Genomic DNA, 19,989 nt, shown 5'->3' with positions numbered 1-19,989 from the left:
TGTGATAGCTGGTTTCAGAGCTCCCTTTTCACTAATCTCTCTGTGCAGGGCTACCCACCTCACCCTGTTTGGCCTCTTTTATGCAATTGGGATAGTGCTGAAAGTGGGCAAAATGGGAATTGTTGCCCCCATTTTATTGCTGGGGAAACAGAAACCTACTTCACTTTCCCCACAAACCTGAATCATCCCCTGAAAACACACACACACACACACACACACACACACCCCACATACATATACATACAAGGTGGCAATTCCAGAATTTCAGAGACTTAGGAGGGCCTTAGGAGCAGCAACGCGGTTGGTAGTGGGCTCCATGGGAATTCGCCTGAACACTGAATTTCCCGGTAAGCTCGTCGTTTTTCTTTTTTGTTGTACATCACAGTTTTCTAAAGATACTTTACTCACATTTACATACGATTCAGAATATATCAGTTGTCTGTATGAAAAATTATTATGGAGGGTGCTAAAGTCTCCCCAAGCTACCACTTACTGGAGTTGCCTCCGTCTCAACCCCACCGAAAAACATCTCAGACCGCCGGCACCGGCCACCCCAAAAACTGCTGTCCTCTGAGGCCCCACAAAAAGGAAGCCGCATCGACGAGGGTGCCACTTAAATTCCCAGGCTCTGGGTCCTTAGGTGAGATGTTTCTTTTTACGCCGCCAATTTGTCATAGAGGGCGGGGCGCCAGGGTCAGCCCCCGCCAAATCCGGGGGGAGGGGCGAAGGTCAGCAGCGGCCTTCCTAAGGCTACTTTCAACCCCGCCTTGCCTGCCATTCAAGTTCCGAATCTTCCCAGTACTGGTTAAAGCTTCACTTGGACCCGCCTCCATCACTCACCTGATTAGATGTTTATGAGTCAAAAGGCGGGGTCATGAAGTTGTCGAGATATTATTGGTTGACATGTACACCTGTCACCAGTGCACCGCCCCCGTCTCAGAAAGCTCGCTCTTTAATGGCTCCTCAACTCGTCCATCTTCAGAGTTTCCCTCTCTATATTGGTCTGGGGCCCCGCCTATCCAGTCCCTCGCTCGTACTCGTTGGTAACCGCGCCGGAAGAGGCCCGCCTTTCTCCAGAGGATTGGCGGGTTAGTGCACACATCGCCCACCCTTGATGGTAGGCGGGTAACTGTGCTATTGGCTGGGGCCCCCGCCCAGGACGAGGAGGAGGAGGAGGGGCAGGAGGGTTTGGTTGAGCTGCAGCTGTTTGTCTGTTCGACACAGGCTTCGGCCCGGCGGGGGAGACGGAGCCCCAGGTACCGGGCTGATGGAGCCCACAAGGGCAGGGGCGGAGGAGCCCGGGAGAGGAGAGCAGCCTGGCCGAGAGCAGAGGCGGATGTGGGCCTCAGCAAGGGGTCAGAGTGGCCCACTGGAGAGGGCAGCAGGGGGCCGGGCCCCGGCAGGCCCAATGGGGGCTCTGAGGAGGGGGTCGGGCGGGCTGGGAGCCCAAAGTTGGTGAGGCCCAGGAGGTGGCCGGGCTGTGTTGGCGGGCCAGGGGCTGGCTCGGGAAGCCGCGGGCTGTGTGAGGGCAGGGGCAGGCCTCGTTGAGCAGCGCTGAAGAGGGAGGAGCTGGGGGAAAGGGACGGGGCCACGAGTGAGGTAAGGCCATTTGCCAGGAGGTGAGGAGGGGTCAAACCTGACGCCCGGGCTGCGAGGGTAGCCGGGGCTGGGGCTCTCGAAATGTCTAATTAGAAGGGCCTGAGAAGGCTTCCTAGTTGGGTAAGGGGCATTCTCTAAAGGGAAAGTGACAATTATAAAAATAACTAGGGTGCCCCTGAGTTGAGCCGAGAGCGATTTGGGTCCATTGAGTGAGAACGGAGGCAAAAGAGGAAAGCTTTACTAATCTAGAAGACTAGTTAGTTGGAGAAGTAGGGCCTGGTATCAGTTACGGGAGCTTCTGGGAATGCTCAAGGGTGGGCCAGAGGATCTGGGTCTTGGAGGACCCACTCTTTTGTTCTTTTAGTATTGAGATGTGGTAACCTGAAGTTTTGGGGTACTCCTGGGGTAGCTAATGAAGACAAAAGTTAAAAAAATTTTTTTTTCTGTGGCTGTTGAATATTCCAAACTCAGCCTCTGCACTTTCTTTCCCTTGGCGTGAAATGGTTTATGGTGCAGTCTCTCTGTTTCTTGTTACCAGCCTCAGCTGGGTTTGGGTGCAGTTCTGTGAAAGAGCTAAGAAGTTGGATTTGAGGGGTGCTTGTTTCTTTCTCACTTAATAATCTGGTCTATAGTGGATACTGTATCTCTGACCTAGAAGCAGGGGATCAGTGATTTTATTATCCACACTTGAAAGGGGATTAGAGATCCCCAGCCACGATGAGATCTTCTGACCACAGTTGGTGAAACTTTTGTGGAACTTAGACTTGGGTATTTCCCAGGCAGGTAATGGTTAGGTGGAACCAAGCCTGGAAATGAGAGGTGATATCACTGAGGAAGGGATTTGAGGAAGAGTTAGAAATTCCATTCTAGAAGGTTGGCATCACCCCCTGTTCTTTGTGTACTTCTTCAGAAGCCCAGGTTTCTGTGCTGTTAGGAAGTTGAATCAAATGCCTCCACAGTAAGGCATTTGAGGAAGGGGGTGAGTAGAGAAAAAGAAGATGGATGACTAAGGCATAGGAGTCCCCCCTCCCTCGTATATTTTTAATGGTCTGCTGACCTCTTTAGTACCCCATAGATTGAAGCTTATTGGATTTTCCCTTTTATACTTCCTCCTTTTACCTTTTTATACAAATGTGTTTTATAACTACATTTATTCTTAATTACAAAGGTAATATGTACATATTTTTAAATATTCAGGCTGTACAGAAGTGTAAAAAGTGTAAACCTTCCCACATATTCCTCCCTCATTTCATCCAGAAAGGTCAAAGACTAGAGACAGATCAGACTAATCTCACTTTGCTTTAGGGGATGTGCTACCAAAGGCAATTCTGTTTTCATGTTCTCACCAAACTCTGGTCTCTCATTCTTTCCAATTTTCCCTTCTGGAATGATGCTCTATTATTTATTGTGCTCCTTTCACTGCTCATTTTGTCTTCCTTCTATCAAAATCAACAAGCAGAGAGGTATACTCTAGGTTATCCCTCACCTTCTTAAAACTTAACATGGAGTGCCTTCTGCCCCTACCTGTGCACTGTACATCCTAGGAAATGCCCAAATAGATGGCCAATACTTTTTTCTCTTTTATGGGCAGGAAAGGAAGATTGGGTAAATCATTTGTTTGGGAGAATTATTGGATCTCTGCTAACGTGAGGAATTTGAGACCTCTATCTTCTGGTTCATGGTCTCTGCATGTTCAGATTATATCACTGACCTTTCATTAACCTAAAAGATGAGATGGTTCTCCTAAAGGGCCTCTGGATCTTTTTGTAGTGATGTGAGAAAACTCTCAAGTTTCTCTGGATTTGAAATTGTTTTCCTCTAAACCTCAGTACAGTTGGGACATTTCATTCTACCACCTTAATTGAATTTGTCCTTACTGGCTTTAGAAGCCTCTAGTTTGTCCAGCCTTTGTACAGTGCCCTCAGAAACTTTATGTACCTCAAGGAGTTTTTATTTTCCTTCTGCAAAGCCAGTCCCAGAGAAAATTGTGTGTGTGTGTGTGTGTGTGTGTGTGTGTGTGTGTGTGTTAATCGTCTCTATAGGTTTTGCCATTATTCTCTACATTCTTGTATACCTGTCCCTTCTTTACTTTTTTTTTGCTTTTCCGCCTTTTTTTTTTTTTTTTTTTTTTTAAAGTAGGCTCCATGCCCAGCAGGGTTGAACTCAATGACCTGAGATCAAGACCTGAGCTGAGAGCAAGAGTCAGATGCTTGGGCGCCTGGGTGGCTCAGTTGGTTAAGAGGCTGTCTTCGGCTCAGGTCATGATCCCAGGGTCCTGGGATCAGGTCCCACATCGGGCTCCCTGCTCTTCAGAGAACGTACTTCTCCCTCTCCCCCTGCCTGCCGTTCTGCCTACTTGTGCTCTTTATCTCTGTCAAATAAATAAATAAAATCTTTTTTAAAAAGAAAAAAAAAGATGCTTAACCCAATGAACTACCCAGGTGCCCCTCCACCTTCCTCTTAATCAAAGTCTGACTTCAAGAAACAGTCTTATGCAGATCTAGAGTTAAAAACTGTATTTGGAGAAGAGGGCTTTCTCATTATTCTTCAAGTCATACTTGACTACAAGTCATACTTTGTAACTCTTAGTTTGCCCGGCAGTAAGGATTGCTTTTCTGTAGTTTGCTTGTTTGTATGCATTGATACAAATTTGACTTCTGAGGAGACATAGGGTAGGAGAAGCAAGGGTTCTCCCTAGGACCCTTGGGAGGTAGGCTGCTCCCTAATCTTAAAGCATTTCAGATTGGAAACCAAAGTGTTAGAGAATAAACTTAAAATAAGGAAATGTAACAGCCCTCTAGGAGGAAGAATAACTTAAAACCCTACACAGTACGCTCCCACTTCCCAAGAGTGTTGTAGGAAAGCTTTAGTCATTGAACAGTAACTGAGCTAAGTAAGGAGCCAACCAGGTGAACAAAGTGTTTGCAGATTTCTGGGCCAGATTGTGGCTGTGGTTTAGGGGCAGTGGGTACCTTTTCAGAATGTCCTCTAGCTCTCGTGGTTTTGGGTTTTCTTAACTTGCGTTTCTCAAGCTCAGGAATTAATAGAGATGATGACCCAAAGTTTTTCAACAATTAACATTAGCTGAAAACTCAGGGAACTTTGTTTTAAGCCACAGTTGCTTCAGTCTTAGGGTGGGAGGGCTGCATATGGGGTGTGATTAGGCCATCTGAGCATAATAACGGGTGACAGGAAAAGCAGTTAGCCCATGTGAGTTGCAACAGTACTTTGTGGGCTGGGTCCCAAGAGGGCCCTGCATCCAAGGGAGATCACAAAGAGGCCAGGGAGAGAATTGGTTTTCTGAGGACTATTAAAAACATTCCCAAATGGAACTGAGTAAGAAACTATCCAGATGACACAGGGGAGGAATAGATGAAGGAGGGAAGTAGGACTGCTTTAGCCTTAATTAATTTAGGGAACATTTAATGAACACCTACTAGGGACCAGACATTGTGCTGTGCTCTGGAGAGTCAAAATGACATAGAAAAAATAGTTACACTTCTTGAGAAGTTCATAGTTCAGCAGAACAGATACACACAATTAACTCATGTAATATAAGGGCTGTGATAAAAGTATCATCTTAATACTGTAAGACCCTAGAGGAAGCAGTGATGAATTCTGCTGGGGTGATAGGGTAATTATGCAGTTTTACAGAGAAGGTGACATTTGAGCTTGGCCTTAAAAGATAAATTAGGAGTTTACTAGGCAGACAAAATAAGGAAGGGCATTCCTATCTTTTCTAGGTCAATAATAAAGAGCTTGTACTACCATGCTGATAAGAGATAAGCATGCTTTTTACCTCTTGGGGAAATATAAGGGAGAGAGTGGGGAGAAGTGGAAGGACTCTCTCATTTAAGACTGCAACTCATTAGTTCATCTTGAATCAACACAATAAAAGAGCTGAGCCAAGTAGTAGAACTCTTGGTTCAAGATTTTAGTGTTTTGGGGTCTAAACAAAGTTGAGAGTTGAAGGTACTTACTGGCTTTTGTCCTGTCTTCCCTAATCGGTAAAGCTTTTAGATTAGTCCCAAGGACCACAGACTCCTGTAAAAATTAGCACTCTTTCCCTATCATCTCCCATTAAATTATTTCCATTTCAACTATCCTGGCAGGGTTGGTCAAGACCTTCCAGAGAGGCATAGTGTGAGTTCTTCTGTTAGAAGAATATGGAACTGGATTCTGGTTCTCAGGGAAGGCCTACCTTGTTTTTAATCCCAAAGGAACTACTTACCTAAACTGAATAGAGGCAGAAACTAACCAGTCTAAACTCTTGTTCCTGTCCTGGCATCCTCTCCAGAGCTCAGTTCAGAGTTAGCATCTCCTGCTTCCTTAAAAGGTATAGTGATACATTATTACTAGCAAGAGTACATGACTAGGAGTACTTGCTAAAAGATTTAGCTGTCTGTATGATAACACCTGGTAAGTTGATTAATGTTTTTTAAAAGGTTTTATTTATTCATGAGAGACAGAGAGGCAGAGGGAGAAGCAGGCTCCCAGAGGAGCTGGGAGTCCAATGTGGAACTCATGACCTGAGCCAAAGGCAGCTGTTTAACCGACTGAGCCACCCAGGTGCCCCAAGTTGATTAATATTATTTGTAATAGTTGTCTATGTGGTAATACTTGGCAAGTTGATTAATATTATGTGCTTCAGTTTCCTTACCTGTAAAATACAGAGACTGGACTAGATCTCTAGACTGCCTCTTATCTGGGAAACTGACCTTATGGGGCTGACATTTGGGTGTGGGCTAGACTCCAGTGCCTATATATCTGGAAGTTAGTCTCTGTTAGTAGGTAATAGACTTCTAAAGTCTTCATAATGTGGTTGGCATAGAGACTCAAAGATGCCAAGTGGAAGGGGGCCTGAAGAATAGTTTTGCTCTAGCTGGGACCAGCAAGCTAAGAAACCTTTCCTGTTCATACTTTCCTGAGCTGCTTAGAGGTGCTGCCCACGATAAAGAACTTGCCCCTTCATCCTCCGCCTTGCCCCTCCCCGGTGGGCTGATGCCATTGTCAGCCCTCAATCAGGAGGATTCTCCCTTGTTAATGGTCATTGGATAAACAATTTTTGTGGAACTACACTTCTAAGGGAAGTTAAATCTGATTTTTTTTTCTCTTACAAACTGAAAGCATTGAAGGGAAGAATAACTTCCTTGTCCTCCCTTTTTTTTTTGCCTCAGGTTTGAAGGTAATCATTTGGCCAGGTGGCTGTGGTTTATTTTTTGTCTTTGAATGGATGCCTATTGTCAACTCTCACCAAAAAAAAAAAAAAAAAAAAAATCACTAGAAATCATTTGATTTTTTTTTTTTTTTTTTTTAGATTTTATTTACTTATTTGAGAGAGAAGGTGAGAACAAGTAGGGGGAACAGCAGGCAGAAGGAGAGGAAGAAGCAGGCAGGGAGCACGATGAGGGGCTCTATCCCAGGACCCTGGAATCATGAACTGAGCCAAGGCAGACACTTAACAGCTGAGCCACCCAGGTGCCCCAAATCATTTGAATCTTATGTATATTTCACTTCTGTACCCCTGATCTTTTGAGAGCCTGGCTATTGCATAAAAAACATGATACCCTATATACACATTGGGATTAAAGATCAAGGCACAGTGATGGGCAGCCTATCAATTACTGTGAACAGGGAAGGTAAGACATTATTGAGGTGACACATTGGGGTAGGAAGTAATTTTTTCTAATAATTCCTAATTTGTGACAACCCAAGGTTGCTTGGTAGCAAGAAAGTTTGCTGATTGTGTCTGGGCTCTGGCTTAATTTACTGTCTGGAGGGGGTGACGGATTTTGCCACGTGAATGTGTCTGTGATTATTTCCTATCTCCACATTTCCCGTACTCCCTCCTGTTTTCCCAGGCCTAGAGCTATGTGTCTGCCTGTGAGAATTCAGTCCATGCTAACTCCCATGTTTTCTTATTGTAAAGTAGGAACATTGAGGCTTAGTGTTCTGCCCCTTGGATCACGTGCTTTGAAATGGGTGAAAATATGAGCAAATAATTGGGGTGCCTGGCAGGTTCAGTGGGTAGAGCATATGAGTCTCGATCTCTGGGGTTGTGAGCTCAAGGCCCACCTTGGATGTAGAGCTTACTTTAAAAAAAAAAAAAAGGAAAAAAAAAGTGAGCAATTAAGTCAAAGAATCCAGTTAACTTTTCCTGTTGTGTCTTAGAGTATAGCATATATATGTCACCCAAAGGAAACTTGATCAGTTTATCATCTGTAGTTTTCTTCCCCTCTCTGGGGTCATCTGTTTTCTAAAGTGTAGCATTATAATGGCCTATCTTTTGTTATGAAACGGTGTATAGGAAGTGCCACATAAATATGTTTTAAAAAAATAATTCCTCGGGGCCCCTGGGTGGCTCAGTGGGTTAAGCCTCTGCCTTCGGCCTAGGTCATGATCTCAGGGTCTTGGGATCGAGCCCTCTCCTGAGCAGAGAGCCTGCTTCTCTCTCTCTCTCTCTCTCTCTCTGCCTGTCTCTCTGCCTACTTGTGATCTCTCTGTCAAATAAATAAATAAAATCTTTAAAAATAATAATAATAATTCCTCACAGATTCTGAGACACTCTAAGAGAAAAAAAATTCCTAAATGTATTCAGAATTTTGGAATTGAATTCAGTTCTATGCTTTGCTACTTTTTCTTACTCCCCTCCCTCCACAAAGATCCTTACAGATAAGGAAACAGAACGGCAAAGGGAGTAAGGAGCCTAAGATCACAGTGGCTTATAACCGGCAAAGCAGAGAATAAAACTCAACCTTGCTTGATTCCAAAGCCCTTCCCAACACCACACAGGACTGCCCCTGTCTAGTTTGGCTTCCCATTTTCGTAATTGCGTCATAACTTTAGTAGCAGGGTTGGAGAATCCTCTGACCCCTGGAGAGCTATATTCAGCCCTCAGTTTAATTTCATCTAGAAATGCTGTAATAGTAACCATAGGCTATACCCTACCCCAAAACTAGACTTTTTCCCATCCTTATTAACCCATCCTTCATTGTCAGGCCTCTCCAAAGCAGTGTTTTTTAAACTTTTTTTTTTTTTTTTATACCATGACTCATAGTAAAACATTTCATATCATAATTCAGTGTGTACATAAAGTGAAACATTTTCACAAAATGCTTCTTATTATTTGCAGTAGACTTGTTATTTTTTATTCTGTTTCTTCTTTTCTTTTTCCCCCAAATATGATCCACCAAGTGATTTCAAGGTCACTGTTGGTTTACAGTTCACAGTTTGAGAATGAAAAGAGCTAAAGAACTGTGTGACTAGTGGTTAAGAACCTAATTAAGGGGTGCCTGAGTGGCTCAGTTAAGCTTCCCACTCTTGATTTCAGCTCAGGTTGTGATCTCGGCTTTGTAGGATTGGGCCTGTGTTGGGAGTCTGCTTGAGATTCTCTCTCTCTCTCTCTCCCTGACCCTCCCCTGCTCCCATGTGCGCACCCACGTGCTCTCTCTCTCAAATAAATCTAAAGGAATAAATAAATAAAATAACCTATTTAACTGATTCTTGCAGTACTGATTCCCAGAATTTAGGATTTTGTGGGCCAACTAATTTATTTTTTTGTTAAAGGTTTTATTTAGGGCACCTGGGTGGCTCAGTCCCTTGAGTGTCTGCCTTTAGTTCAGGTTGTGATCTCAGGGTCCCGGGATCTGGTCTCACAGTTTGAGAATGAAAGCTAAAGAACTTTAACTAGTGGTTAGGAACCTAATTAAGTGCCGGGGGCGGGGGGCACCTTGGTGGCTCATTTGGTTAAGCTTTCCACTCTTGATTTCAGCTCAGGTTATGATCTTGGCTTTGTAGGATCCAGCCTGTGTTGGACTCCCCACTCAGTGGGGAGTCTGCTTCTTCCTCTGCCCCTACCCACTCTTGCTCATGCTCCCTCTCTCTCACAAATTTAAATAAATGAAATCTTTTAAAAAATAAAGATTTTATTCATTTATTTGAGAGAGAGCGAGAGAGAGCAGGAGCAGTGGGGAGAGGGAGAAGCAGGCTTCCCGCTCAATCCCAGAACCCCGGTATCATGACTTGAGCTGAAGGCAGACACTTAACTGACTGAGCCACCCAAGTGCCATAATCTTTTTTTAAAGATTTTTTATTTATTTATTAGAGAGAGCGGGGGGAGAGAGAGAGAGAAAAAAACATGAGCGGGGGAGGGCTGAGCAGGGAGCCAGATACAGGCTCAGAACCTTGGGACCACACAACCTGAGCCAAAGGCAGAGGTTTAACCAACTGAGCTATCCAGGTGCCCATGGACCAGCTAATTTAAATTTGAGAGTTTTTGCTTTCCCATAATATATGGGTATTTAGAAAGCTTACTACTGCCTATCAACACCATTATTTTTTAAGGCATTAAAAATTATTTAGAAAGCTTTTAAATACATTTCATAAAAAAATTAAAAATACGTATTTACTGTTTTAAAAAAAAAATTGTTTAGGGGCACCTTAGGTGGCTCGGTTAAGGGACTGCCTTCAGCTCAGGTCATGATCCTGGAGTCCCGGAATCAGGTCCCACATTGGGCTCCCTGCTCAGCTGGGAATCTGCTGCTCTCTCTGACCACCTCCACCCCCCTCCCCCCAACTGTCAACCCATGCTCTCTCTCTCATTCTCTCTCTCCCTCTCTCAAATAAATAAAATCTTAAGATAAATTAATAAATTAAATAAATAAAAATTGTGTAGAACGAAAAAAACTGAGTCCTTCACTTACTACCCTTCTCAGTCCCACTCTTCTCAGAGGTAACCACTGTTAACAGATGAGTATGGATCCTTCCATACTGTTTTGGTTTTTGTTTTGTTTTGTTTTGTTTTGTTTTGTTTTTAGAGATTTTATTTATTTATTTGACAGATAGAGATCACAAGTAGGCAGAGAGGCAGGCAGAAAGAGAGACAGGAGGAAGCAGGCTCCCTGCTGAGCAGAGAGCCCAATGCGGGGCTCGATCCCAGGACCCTGGAATCATGACCCGAGCTGAAGGCAGAGGCTTTAACCCACTGAGCCACCTGGGCACCCCTCCATACTGTTTTGTTGTTTTTTTTTTTTTTTTAAGATTTTATTTATTTATTTGACAGAGAAATCACAAACAGGCAGAGAGGCAGGCAGAGAGAGGGGGAAAGCAGGCTCCCTGCTGAGCAGACAGCCCGATGCAGGGCTCCATCCCAGGACCCTGGGATCATGACCTGAGCTGAAGGCAGAGGCTTTAACCCACTGAGCCACCCAGGTGTTCCTCCATACTGTTTTCTATGCCGAATTTTGTTTTACAGAAATAGGAGCTAACAGGAGCTAACCATATGTTTTGTTCTACAATCTTTTTTTTTTTTTTTTTTAAGATTTATTTATTTATTTGAGAGGGAGAGAATCTCAAGCAGGCTCCACACTGAGTTGGTAGCCCAACACAGGGCTCGATCCCACCACCCCAAGATCACCAACCCAGCCAAAATCAAGAGTCAGGCACTTAACCAACTGAGCCATCCAGGTGCTGGCCTCTCTACATTTTTTTTTAAAAATAGGTCTTAGAGATTTTTCCATATAATATATATATTTCCCTTTGAGTATTAATACTAAGTAAGTAAGAAGTTAGGGACGCCTGGGTGGCTCAGTCTGTTAATGGATGGAGTCCTGGGATGGAGTCCCACATCAGGCTCCTTGCTCAGCAGGGAGCCTACTTCTCTCTCTACCTGGCTGCTCCCCCTGCTTATGCTCTGTCTCTCTGACAAATAAATGAAGTCTTAAAAAAAAAAAAAAGTAAGAAGTTAGAAATCTTATTATAAAGAATATTCTTTTAAATTAGATAAATTTGGGCGCATCTGGGTGTCCAACTCTTGATCTCAACTTAGGTGTTGATCTCAGTGTCCTGGGTTCAAAGCCCTGTGTTGGCTCCATGCTGGATGTGGAGCCTACTTAAAATTTTTTTTTCTTGAATAAATTTAGCTTTTTATGAAAAATTTGCTATATTGTCTCTATTTTTTTATCATTTCATCAGAAATCACTGAAAACTTCAGAAAATAGCCTGTGTATTTCTGGATTCTTAGGACTTACTGGCCTGAGGAATATAAAATACCTAGTAGAATCAGAGTAATTTCTTACATTCCTCTGTCTTAATCAAGTTTACTTTGGGACTTTTCTGAGGTCTTGCTTCTCTCTCATTCCCCTGTGTACTTCCTCTTTACACTTGTTTTTTCTGTTTTTTCTCTACTTCTTATTAAGCCTGCTTTTTAGGAATATATTAGTTAAAATTAATATTGAGATATATTTTAGTATGTTAAGTTGATCTTTTCTGTTAATCAGGGCCACTAACTAACAATACTTATTTTTTTAACACTATGCTAAACACATCTTTTCCTTAATCTTCACTGCTACTCTATGAGGTAGGTATTTTTTCCGTTTTATAAAGGTGGAAGGCAAGGCTCTGAAATTTTTTGATGTCATTAATAATGATTAGTAGCTTAATATTCATTGAACTCTTGCCAAATACGTAAGTTATTTCTATTACTTAATTCTCACAACAGCCTTCTGAAGTAAGTGCTCATAAGGCTGTTATCCCATTTTACAGATGCAATGAATGCACAAATAGATTTAGTAACTTGCCCAAAGCTTCACAGCTAGTAAGCAGAACTGTAAAATAAATCCAGGGAACTGGACTTCACAGTCTTTGTTCCTCTGCACTGGCTCCTGTATGATTTTTCTGTTTTTCTGTCTTTACTGTCTTTCCTAGCTTTACTAGAATTGCAGATTGTTACTAGAATCAACCGTGGAGAAAGAAAAGATTAATTTGAACAAAGTATAACCCAAGCAAAGCTTAGGTTTTAGACAGAGGTTTTGTATGTGCTGATCATGCTCACTCCTTTGAATCTCATAGTTCCCTTCCCCTCAGAGTCAGAATGGTGAAATATATTCAGGTTCGGATGATTAGACTCTCAAAGTCTCAACCTCTCTCTGTCTCTTCCTCCACCACCAGCTTTCCAAGCCTCTTGAAAGGTAAAGAAGTTCAGTTTATTTTCATCAAATGTTTATTGCTTGAAAATTTACCCTTATGGGGCATCTGGGTGGCTCAGTTGGTTAGGCATCTGAGTCTTGATTTTGGCTCCGGTTGTGATTTCAGGGTCCTGGGATCAAGCCCCATGTCCACCTCTGCACTCAGCGCAGAGTCTGCTTAGGATTCTCTCTCCCTTTCCCTCTGCCCATCCAAACCCTGCCCCCCCTCCCAAAATAAATAAATATTAAAAAAAAAAAAGAAATAAAAAACTTATCCCTATATCATCCTCTGGAGACTCCTGTGTGTGTTTAGAAGGTACACCCTCTTTCTTTGCCTCTAATACGGAGGGCTGCAGCTGTTAGGCCCTTTTAATGTGGAGGGTTATCTAATCCCTAGGCACCAGGAAGACAGCTGCAAATTGAGAGTAGGTGAGGCCTACGGATTTTTCAATTTGATACATTCTCAGACTTGGAGAGGTAGCAGGAGCAAAGTGAAAGAGTTGGTGCTGAATGTGGTCTGTTGGATGTCTGTCTGCTGGCAAATGGACCCTGGTTAGAGTTTCAGAAATGTCAGGAGGATTACTGGATTGTATGAAGGATATGGAACCAGAAGGAACCCCTCTGCTCTTAGGGAGGGTGACTCATCCCACACCCCTAGAGTAAATCTTTCATTTTGAAAGCTAGAAAAAAGATGGGAGCTGGGGGGAGGCCAATACCAGGATACTAGGGATCTAGGGCACACGGTGCATTTGGGGGGTGCCTGGGTAGCTCAGTTAAGCGTCTCACTCTTGATTTCAGCTCAGGTCATGACCTCAGGGTTGGGAGCTGGAGCCCTCCTCAGGCTCCATGCTGGGCTTGGAGCCTGCTTAAGATTCTCTCTCCTTCCTCCTCTGCCCCTCTCCCTCCTGAAAAAGGAAACAAGAAGTCTCAAAAGTTGATCGGTTTGCTGTTTTTTGAAGACCTGGGGTGAGCATCTGGCTCTTGGTTTTGGCTCAGTTCATGATCTCATGGGTCATGGGATCGACCCCTGTGTCCTGCTCCAGGTTCACTCCCCTCCTCCCACTTGTGTTCTTTCTCTCTCAAATAAATAAATCTGAAAAAAAAAAGAAGAAGAAGAAGACCTGGTGGGGAATTAATGGGAAATAAACGTATTCCACATAGTTTTCAGTCTCTCCATATCAATTCCCTTGGCAAATGAGAATTATGTTGTATGGCAAACTCCACTTCAGATGCAATTGTTTTGTTTTTTAAGATTTTATTTATTTATTTGAGAGAGAATCTGAGCAGGGAGCCTGCCACAGGGTCTGATCCCAGCACCCTGGTATTGTGACCTGAGCCGAAGATAGATGTTTAACCGACTGAGACACCCAGGCTCCCCTAGGTGCAATTCTTATTTTATTGCTCCCCATTATTACCACTGAGTGTCAGCTGCCTGGGACCCTCTCAGTGGGATAACCTTTTAATGGTGGATGATTTTAATTGTTAAGTCCTCATAAGAGCAAAGAAATGAAGAAATTTATCTTTTTTCTAAAATTGATTGCAGCTGCAATGTCCTTGTGTTTAATTTTAAAAACTTTTTTCTTGCAGGACTGTTGAAGCCTGAAGTCCCCTCCCCTTTCCCCCTCCCCCCTTTGCCGCTTTGTGGCATCCCCCTCCCTCCACCCTTTCCCATTCTCATAATCTAGCCATGACTAGCAGAAGCACAGCCAGGCCCAATGGGCAGCCCCAGGCCAGCAAAATATGCCAGTTCAAATTGGTCCTGCTGGGTGAATCTGCAGTAGGGAAGTCTAGCCTGGTATTACGTTTTGTCAAAGGGCAGTTCCATGAGTACCAAGAGAGCACCATTGGAGGTGAGTACCTCAGGGAAAGAAGAGGGTCAATGTTGAAGGGAGATGTAGGGACCTGACTATGGAGCTGGCCTTCTTAGCTGCTTGGAATGGAAATCCTTTATAAAACAGAAAAAAAAAAAACTGCCATAATGCCAAAAAGAAGGTATATGTTTGCCCCTTGCTTCCTAGAAAAAAAAATTAGGTTGATTGCACATCTAGAAAATCACTCATTTTCTAAATCTCAGTTTGTCGTCTTCCCACGTTTTTCTTAAGTCATTTGAAGTTCATTTGAGTGTCACCTTGAGCAGGGTTGGTTTGGAACAGTGATTCATAATAACAAATGTGTATCAGAATCACTTGGAGAACATTTTCATCCTGACATGCTTGGGCCCTACTCTAGATCTACTGATTAGTATTGGAAATAGAGTGAGGTTGGTGGAGGTATAGACGTGTGTTGGGAAAAGCTCCTTAGATGATTCTGATAAACATACCTGGTAAAAGAGAGGCTGGAACTAAATACAAAAGATAAAAGGCATCTGCCTTTCCCATCTTTACTGCCTTCTACCTTCTCCTACCCCCAAAATAGGGCCCTAGTTCAATAAAAGATCTTTTATGAGAACTCCCATGTTAACTCCTTCCCCGCTTTTACTAGTCACCTTGGAAATGTGGTGTTCTTGGACCAGCAGAAAATTATATAAAAAAGTAACAGCCAAATAATATTGATAACTATGGGATCTGCCATCAGGCTGTAAAGTCTTCTAACTAATTATTAATGTGACCTTTACCTGAAGCCTATTTTCTGTCATCATCTCTTATTCCTCTATTTTGGTTAAAAGCGAGATGACTGATATTAAGTGTCAGTTCTTCTCTCTAATCTTCATAGTTTGTGTGCCCTCATTCCTTAGGCACAGAAACTTCTGGCAGGAAGGTCTTAGCCGAAGGCAGTCTTAATCCTGGTTCTAGGACCTGTACACAAGGAGGGGAATGTAAAACCTTTTCCTTAGCTCAATGACCTGGGGGGTGACTGGTCTTAGAGAATGGAGATATTGTGAAGGGGGCTGGGATTTGCCCATTGATCCTCCAACTTACAACTTCTTCCCCTCCATTCTCTCATCCGTAGCGGCCTTCCTCACCCAGTCTGTTTGTCTAGATGACACAACAGTCAAGTTTGAGATCTGGGACACAGCTGGGCAGGAACGATACCATAGCTTGGCCCCCATGTACTACAGAGGTGCCCAAGCTGCCATTGTGGTTTATGACATTACTAATCAGGTAAGTGGGCTGAGAAGATTCTCCTGCTTTTATTTATAGGAATTAAATTAGGTGGGGAAGAGAAAACCAGGTCTTAGCAAAATAAAAATATAAATTATACTTCCAAGTGCTGGTGAGACTGAGGTAATGGAAGTATCAGACACAAGTGGTTTCAGTGAGGGAAGCCTGTCTAGGAGAGGTGAGTTTTGAGACTGGGTTTTGAAGATGATGGGCCTGGATTGGCAGTCTTTCCAGCCAACCCTTCTCTTCCTCATGTTTTTCTAGGAAACCTTCGCCAGAGCAAAGACATGGGTAAAGGAACTACAGCGACAGGCCAGTCCTAGCATCGTTATTGCCCTGGCGGGGAACAAAGCTGACCTGGCCAATAAGCGCATGGTGGAGTATGAAGTAAGATGGCCTGGAGAATCCCTCTGTAACACGCTCCCTCTGTGCTTGGGACCTTTTTTCCATAAACCTGCCCTCTCTGAAAACCTCACCTGAGGACATTTATCATCTCATTTCCCAGTTCCACACCAAGTTAAATACAGCAACACTGTGACCCTAATGACAGCCAGGAGATTTTAGAGGAGACAGAAGAAAATTCAAGAGCAGAGGGGTAGGGAAGTGCCAGGTATGGGATACCAATGTGAAAACGGGAAAGAGGGAACAGTTGAATTTGAGGAAAGGGACTATTCAAGTGTCACAGCCTAAAAGCCCCCAACCAACTTACATTCTCCCTCATAATTAAGATTCCTGGCACCTGCTGGTTGGATTAAGCTGTCTAGACCACCAGTTATCCTTAAGGGAGTTGTCACCAAAATATGGGTCCAGGGCCATCTGGCTCAGAGGGGCAGTTAAAGTGAGGGAACCTAGGATATCGCCTAGCTCTGGTGCTACATGGGAGTGGAAAGGCAATACTTCTTCCTACCCTACATTCTGAGTACCGGTACACCCACCCCTTGCAGGAGGCCCAGGCGTATGCAGATGACAACAGCTTATTGTTTATGGAGACTTCAGCCAAGACAGCTATGAACGTGAATGATCTCTTCCTGGCAATAGGTAAGGTCAGAGCAGCCTGGGGTCTTCGTCTTTCTCCCTTGCCTCTAGACAAGATCACTAACCCAAGTCATAAAGGTGGAGGAGAGTATCTCCTCTTGTGAAAACTTTAGGTATAGAAATATCTTAACTTTCCATTATGACCTCAACCCTCTGGCTGCAGCTTTAGGCCCCCCCCCCCCCCTCCCATCTTCAACATAGTTTACAGGTGAACCTTACCCGCTTCAAAACATTCTTTTAATCTTCCATATTTCCCCCTTCCCCATCTCTCCCCCACCCATAGTCCTTTGGAGGGATGACTAAAATCTACCATACTTTTTTCCTTCTCTTTTTATCTCTAGCTAAGAAGTTGCCAAAGAGTGAACCCCAGAATCTGGGGGGTGCAGCAGGCCGAAGCCGGGGTGTGGATCTCCATGAACAGTCCCAGCAGAACAAGAGCCAGTGTTGTAGCAACTGAGAGGGTGGCTAGCAGCAAACAAGTCTGGAGCTAGCACGAGAGCTAAGAAATAACCTCCATCCCCACCCCTCAGCACACAGCCCCTACGGTAACAGCACACTGAGCCCTGGCTCCCAAGGGCTGCCTCCTGACAGCTCCGTCATGGCACTTTTTAACGCTTCAGCAACCAACACCAGGCAGCTGTTGCCACTGGCCGCCTACCCCTGCTCTGGGGCTTAGGGGTCAGAGCCCCCAGGACTTACCTTCCAAAACCAACTTTCTTCACTTTGTATTATAGGTGCAAGACAGTGACCTACTTATCTTTCCTCCTCCTCCTCCTCCTCCTCATTTTTTCAGAAAACATTTTTTTGTCTTCTGCCCTTTCCCCTTCTGCTTTTGGTCAATCCCTGTTCTTGATCCCCTTTTCCTCCTCTCCCCAGGATGGAGAAGGTGATGAACCCAGGAACTGAGGAAGGAGATCTCCAGTTCAGTCACATTAAGGGCCCTGGGGGGAGAGTAAGGCTCAGAGCAGGAGGGAGTAAGGAAACAGTTCCTTTCTTGGGAGAAGGGGGTTGGAGTTTCTCATATGAAAACACTGCAGTCTCCATGAGTTGGCCTTGTGGAGGGTGTTTCTAGGTAGAGGTGAGAAATGGAAGGCAAGCTCTTGGGTACCAGATAGGAGTTGTGTTAGTTAACTGGGCAGAGGTGGAGGAGGTGGAGATGTAGTGTCACCTGTGGCTCTGGAACTGTTCCAAGGCCTAACTACCCCCTCACCCAGCCTCTTAGGTAGCTCCTCCCCCATAGTGGGGGAGACTCTGGACCCCAGAGTCCTCCAAAGAATCTTCACTGGTTGCCTGCATCTTTGGCTCTGCTGTGATCTAATTAGAGGAGGGACCAGTTTCTGATACCCATCCTCTGATTTATACATATGCATTTCCCCCCCTCTGGCCTTTAGATGGCCTCAGCCCCAGCCACTATATTCCCCTGCAGTTTGCACTTTAATTGGTGGTAGTTCAGTTGGGATACTTGTTTTATGGGGGTTTTGATTGATTTACCTGCCCTCTCACCTTTTAATTAAATGGAACCCAAGGTAGTATATATATGAGGTTTTGGGAGGGGCTATAGAGAACAGGACCAGTGGCAGCTACTCAAGCCCAGTCTCCACTGCTTGCTTCCTCCAACTCTGATTCTTAACCTATATTCTTGCCAACCTAACTCTCGAGTATAGGTTTGCCTTTCCTGGGGAATTAACTGAGCAACTGGAGAGCGGTCTCAGGATAGCCTAGGCCATGGTATGGGAGTAAAGAGGGGTCAGGCGAGAGGGAGGAGTTTTCTGTCCTTTCCCAAGGTTCATGTTCAACGATCTACCCATTACCATGTCTTTTCTACTTCCCTGTAAATAGGTATGATCTTTATTCCCACTGTACAGTCTGTTCTGTCCTCCACCTCCTATCAGGCCCTATGTCTTTTTCCCTTTGTTAGTATGTTTGGTTTAGTTCCTCCATCCTTATCCTTATACCCACCCCCAGCCAGTGGTTTAATCCACATACCACTAGGGGCTAATACCACAGAGGCCTACTTGTGGCCCCCTCATACTGTAACACCTCTTCCTGTGGATAGGGAACAACTGGCACTGAAGGTCCGTCACAGCTGTCTCACATCACCAGGGGACGTGGGTCCTTTCTAAATCTCTAGCCACTCCTCACATCCCTCATCAGGTATTTTAGGATGTCTTTGGGAAGTCATCAAGGCAAGAGAGAACTCTAAACTCCTTGTTCCAGCCCAGAGTTTTGGGAAATTTGGGGGAAGTAAGATAGGAAAGGTCACAGTGACCTAGGATTGGAACCTTTCTACCCTTTGATTTGCAGACTGCGTTCTGTCCCAGAGCAGCTGAAAAATCCTTGGAGCTGAGACTCTGAAGGACCCAGCTTAGGTTCTTCCACTTAGGACTCATTTCCCTTCCTTTCCCAGGGGCAGCCTTAGTTCCCGTGGCCCTGAAACACACATTTTTCCTTTCCTTTCCCAGCACCTACCAGCCTCCCAAAGCACCCAGTGCATCTTTGTAAGTGGAAGAACTAGGATAGCTCTCTTAAATTCCTTAGAAATGAAGTTTTTTTGTTTTTTTATTTTTGTTTTTGTTTTTTTTTCTCTCTGCATCTTTCCCCATGGAACAGGAGTGAAGTGTTTCATTGCCTTGGGGCTGGGAAACCATTTCTCCAGGCTTCTTCTCCCCTCCCCATCCCCCTATGGAACAGGATTGGTCTTAGCTTCTGGGCCTATCTGCTGCCTTCCTTCTATTTCCTACTAGCTCCTCTGCTTTCCTTTGAGCTCTCTTGGGCTTGGGGATCTTAGTTTTTATTTCCCAGCTCTTCATTTTTTTTTCTTCTGATCAGTTTTTTTTGGGGGGGGTGGGGTATCCTTTTCTTTTCTTCTAAGAAAGCATTTGCCTTTTTCCCCTTTTCTTCCTCTCCCAACATAACAATCGTGGTAACAGAATGCGACTGCTGATTTACCGATGTATTTAATGTAAGTAAAAAAGGAAAAAGAAAAGAAAAGTGTATTGGAGTGTTGCTTCTTTTTTCCTTTGTCTCTTTTTTTCCCTTTGCTATCCTTTTTCTTTTTTCTTTTTCTTTTTCTTTTCTTTTCTTTTTTTTTTTTTGCTATTTGTCTGATACAAGAAATTTGGAAGAAAGGGCATCCAGTGTTTTTGTTTGTTTGTTTGTTTTTAAAGATTTTATTTATTTATTTGACAGAGATCACAAGTAGGTAGAGAGGCAGGCAGAGAGGGGGGGGGAAGCAGGCTCCCTGCTGAGCAGAGAGCCTGCCGTGGGGCTCGATCCCAGGACCCTGGGAT

The 19,989-nt window shown here is 44.1% G+C and overlaps 1 protein-coding gene across 3 annotated transcripts; it reads left to right on the top strand.

Annotated features, from left to right (window-relative positions):
* The first annotated feature begins 1,190 nt into the window (after positions 1 to 1,190).
* Positions 1,191 to 19,684, top strand: LOC111160136 (RAB5B, member RAS oncogene family). Of its 3 annotated transcripts, XM_022522985.1 has the most exons (6): positions 1,191 to 1,256; positions 14,151 to 14,413; positions 15,513 to 15,664; positions 15,929 to 16,051; positions 16,609 to 16,702; positions 17,041 to 19,684. In XM_022522985.1, exons 2-6 carry the CDS (start codon positions 14,251 to 14,253, stop codon positions 17,154 to 17,156), a joined length of 648 nt encoding a protein of 215 aa, XP_022378693.1. In that variant the 5' UTR covers positions 1,191 to 1,256; positions 14,151 to 14,250; the 3' UTR covers positions 17,157 to 19,684. The 3 variants fall into 3 exon arrangements, with proteins under 3 accessions (XP_022378693.1, XP_022378695.1, XP_022378694.1); XM_022522986.1 differs by lacking the exon at positions 1,191 to 1,256 and having other exon boundaries at positions 13,920 to 14,413; positions 15,555 to 15,664; XM_022522987.1 differs by lacking the exons at positions 1,191 to 1,256; positions 15,929 to 16,051 and having other exon boundaries at positions 13,918 to 14,413.
* Positions 19,685 to 19,989: the final 305 nt, after the last annotated feature.

Source organism: Enhydra lutris, unplaced genomic scaffold (genome assembly GCF_002288905.1).
Source record: "Enhydra lutris kenyoni isolate GAN:26980312 unplaced genomic scaffold, ASM228890v2 scaffoldscaffold74, whole genome shotgun sequence".
In the NCBI taxonomy this organism is placed as follows: Eukaryota; Metazoa; Chordata; class Mammalia; order Carnivora; family Mustelidae; genus Enhydra; species Enhydra lutris.
Note: the sequence above shows the minus strand (reverse complement) of the source record. Positions and strands in the feature narration are given on the sequence as shown.